Below are 4,079 nucleotides of genomic sequence, written 5' to 3' on the forward strand. Positions count from 1 at the left end.
ATCTATTTTTTCATCATTTTCTTTATCCATGTTTATATATATGTCCCTAGGTAAGTTAACTTGTCCATTTCTCACCTCTTTGCTGATTTCTTCCAAATTCTTGTATACTTTCCCATGGTTTTAATGATAACATAAACTTTTTATTTTTCCAAGATTATTTCATAGTTAATGATTTTGTCTATTTCGTGGTGTTTGATTTATTTTCATTTAGACTGATAAATTATTAGTTGATTCAGTGAGTGGTTATCTTACACAGGGTTCTCTAGGGAATCAAGAGCAGAGAAGGTTTCAGACAAACACACATCACTTATGCAAATGGGCAAAGCGAAGTGAGGGCACGTTGCCTGCCCGTGGGTCAGATATTAAACTGGGGGCCTTTTCTGCTGTGAGACATTGGGGGAGATAATGAGCTCAAGGTAGATAAAAGACAATAGGGTAATGACTGCAGAAGCAAATTGATCCTAGGTCATCCAGTCAAGCTTTGTCTTCAGAGGCAAACAAATCCGAGATCTGCAGCTTAGATGGGAGGCTGCTGACGACACCCAGTATCGGTCAGGGACTATAGTGGCCCATGGCTCATATCCAACAACGAAGAGGACCGTGTGCTGGAGGCAGGATCCAGACCTAGCTAAAAGCAAGCAAGCATTACAACAGCATCTACTTAGAACACACCCCTTAAGAAACTTCCTATCAGTTGATTGCATAGGGGCTGTGTTCTGAGTAATGTTAAAGATGTTACAATTCACTCTAGCCTTAAAAATGATTACTCGCACACAGTTTACCCTCTTATGGAAATGATGACATTTTGTTAGATCATATCATGAGGAATTACTAGGCCTTAGCTGCCAAATCACGGAGAATCCTGGCCAAGCTGAGTTGACACAAAACCCAATTGTGAGTGTGGTATTCAAAATATAGTTCCTGGATTAGAAATATCATCACTCTTTGCTAACTTATTGGAAATATAAATATTTCGAGGCATCTCACACCTCAAGCTCAAAAATCAAATGACCACCATGTGCATTCAAATATAGGGTTCCTGAAGCTTGAGAATCTTAACAGGAGTAGAAAGTCTCATCTTTCCTCCTTGGCTGGTTGCTTTGAACCACTGACCTTGGAGTTAGCCGTCTAGGGCAGAGCCACCAGACTTTCAATCCTGAAGATGGGTCCTCAGGGTCTTTTTTCAACAAACTCTCTAGGCTAAAATGATGCTTGCTAAAATTGGAGAAATACTACATCAATATAATTTCCAAAATTAATAAAACATTTCAATGCATTATTTAGTATTTTCATAACACTACATTAAAAGATTGGGATATATAAAGTTTTGTTTTCTTCTGTTTTATTTTAAATGTTACAGTAGACTTTCTTTACAATTTTCGATGCTTTTTAAATCAGAAAAGTATAATGCCGTTAGTGGTCTCTGAAAATAAAGGTTAAACTTTTTATTTTAAAGACTTATTTCAGAATAAAACACATTTACTTTAGTGTTCATTTTACCACCATTTTTAACATCCAGTTAGCAAGTTCTTAAAGGATGAACAAAGCATGTAACTATAGAACCAAAATAGAATAGCACTGCTTACTCCTCTGGTCGCAGAAGATCACGGGATCCACTTATGCATTTCTCATGTAATACATATTGTTAGACAGACTACGTAATCAGGAAGAGAAAATCCCCATGGCATGTCCTTTTTGTCATGCAATGTGTCTTTGATTATCAAGTAGCAAAGCTTAAAACAGGAATGGGTCAGCATTCTGCACCTACCAAAGTAGTTTTTAAGAAACAGTTATTCCCTGCTTCTATTTCCCCTCATTTTCTGCCTTAAATTTAGACATACCGTATATTCATACAGAAATTTGTGAATGCAACATTTGATAGTTTTTAGCACTTAATGTGTGTTCTGTTTAGATTGTTATATGTAAAAATTGCACCATTACTGGAAATGGGTAATAGAATTATCATGATGTAATAGATGGAGAAATATGGACCAGGGATGTAATGTCCAAAGATAACTCTAGCAAGAAGCCAAACGAGTACTTGCATTCTGGTAGTCTAACCCTAAAGACAATTGTAGTAAGTACCACACTACTTTTTGGGTTTGCAGTTGGAGAGGAAGACCCAGGGTTAGGATGGGAAGGGGGAGGAAATACTGAATGAATAAACATTTTAAGTGTTCTGAAACAAATTTTCCTTCTACTGAAAACTAACCACTCAAACCCAGTTGTGCTACAATTATAACATGTTTCTGATATGCTGAAATGGACACATTATTTGGACATAAGCATCCAAATGTTTTCCTCTTCTTTGTCTTCAGGATTTCTAATCCAGGATGGCCCTTTTGGATCTTGTGAAAATAAATACTGTGGTTTGGGGAGACACTGTGTTATCAACCGAGAGCTGGGGAAAGCAGAATGTGCCTGCCTGGAGCACTGCAAGCGGCACTACAAACCTGTCTGTGGGTCTGATGGAGAGTTCTACGAAAACCACTGTGAAGTGCACAGAGCAGCCTGCCTGAAAAGGCAGAAGATAACCATTGTTCACAATGAGGACTGCTTCTTTAGAGGTAAGTGCTGGGCGAGCCTGCAGTGTAATCCCCTTGCATTTCTTTCCTCATCTGGACTGGTTTCTCTGAGTTAAACCCTAGCCTCATTTTATATCAGCAAGCGACGGTAATGAGGTAAAGAAAAATTATACCAATACATAGCAACTACATGTCAATTCTACCTAGCTCCATTTGTGATGATCAGCTATGAGAATAAAACTGGCTAAAATATGAACAAAAATTGCTATGTCTTGCTGCCTTCTACCATATGGCTCCTCAACATTAAAAAAAAAAATCATGACAGTTATTTTAGGGACTCAGAGTGGCCAACTCTGCCAACAGGCCAAATCTACCACTGGAAATCACCTGGAGTGGAATTGAGAGAGCAGTGAGTGCCAGACCTGCTGGGATAGCATCTCATTCCTTCCTGATTAAAGACTCATTTCCGTTTGTATGACCTCATTCAAATTATAAGCAGCTCATCAATACCCATTTAAATAACTTTGGTGAATCTGAGACTGAAAAGAGTCTTAAAATATAAAGTATTCTGTGATCCTTAAAATCATTGGAAGGTATTTATGCTGGTTGCATTACTGAAATTAACAGAACTCTAATTTGATACATTTTTTAGCATGCTATATAATTAAAATATTAAGGAATTCTAACACAATCCACTTATTTGTAGGATTATTTGTCTGTTTCTCCTGGAAACAGGAGCTTATGTGCTTGTTAATGGTCATAATTAACACTGAAGCTCTAAGAAGCTAAATATATATAAATTCCATCATTCTAGCAGGTCAAGAACAACTTGGTTTTTAATTTGAATTTTCCCACCCTATATCTAAATTTCTACAGATGCTCCTTGAAATAGGCTATACTTAGAAATATGTTTGACATTTTTATTCTGCACTTAAAGTTATTCTAAACCTAAAGTACTATAATGCTATTACACTTTGCTTCTCTACCTATAGATTAAATATTAATTATGGATTACTTAAATATTTTAGTTAAAACAATAAGTTGAAATATTTTTTAACATTTTATTGAGGTGTCTTACATCTTTTGTAACAATCCTATATCAAATGTATAAAGCTCATTTGTACATATTTTGCCATCACTATTTTCTAGAAATTTATTTTCTATTGAGCCCTTGGTGTCAACTACTCTCCCCCCCCACCCCCCCACCTCGTGGTTCCTTGATAAATTATAAATTATTATTATTTTCTTATCTTACACCAATCTTACACCAAATTATTATTATTTTCTTATCTTACACCAACTCCCTTCCCCCATGGTTTCTGCTGTTCATCCCCCCCTGGGGGTGAGGTGCAGTCATATGTCGATGATCTCAATCGGTTCCTCTCTTCTCCCCTTCTCTCCCCACCTTCCACCTGCACACCTAGGATTGCTACTCCCATGGTTGTTCCTGGATTCCATGTGTCCTGAGCTCTTATGCCTTATCTGTATCTGTGCACATGCTTTGGTCTAGCCCGCAGTGAAAAGCAGTACTAGGGTCATGAGAGTGGGCGGGGG

The 4,079-nt window shown here is 37.4% G+C and overlaps 1 protein-coding gene across 1 annotated transcript in view; it reads left to right on the plus strand.

The window, feature by feature from the left end:
* FSTL5 (follistatin like 5) overlaps nucleotides 1-4,079 on the plus strand; it is a gene marked incomplete at its 3' end in the record, with an annotated part of 780,165 nt that overhangs the window by 278,596 nt on the left and 497,490 nt on the right. The window contains exon 4 of the mRNA XM_004708783.2: nucleotides 2,319-2,567. Within this exon, the coding sequence (XP_004708840.2) occupies nucleotides 2,319-2,567 (249 nt within the window). The remainder of the gene's footprint in view (nucleotides 1-2,318; nucleotides 2,568-4,079) is intronic.

Source organism: Echinops telfairi, unplaced genomic scaffold (genome assembly GCF_000313985.2).
Source record: "Echinops telfairi isolate 266 unplaced genomic scaffold, ASM31398v2 ScPeMD7_5868;HRSCAF=6743_0, whole genome shotgun sequence".
NCBI lineage: Eukaryota > Metazoa > Chordata > Mammalia > Afrosoricida > Tenrecidae > Echinops > Echinops telfairi.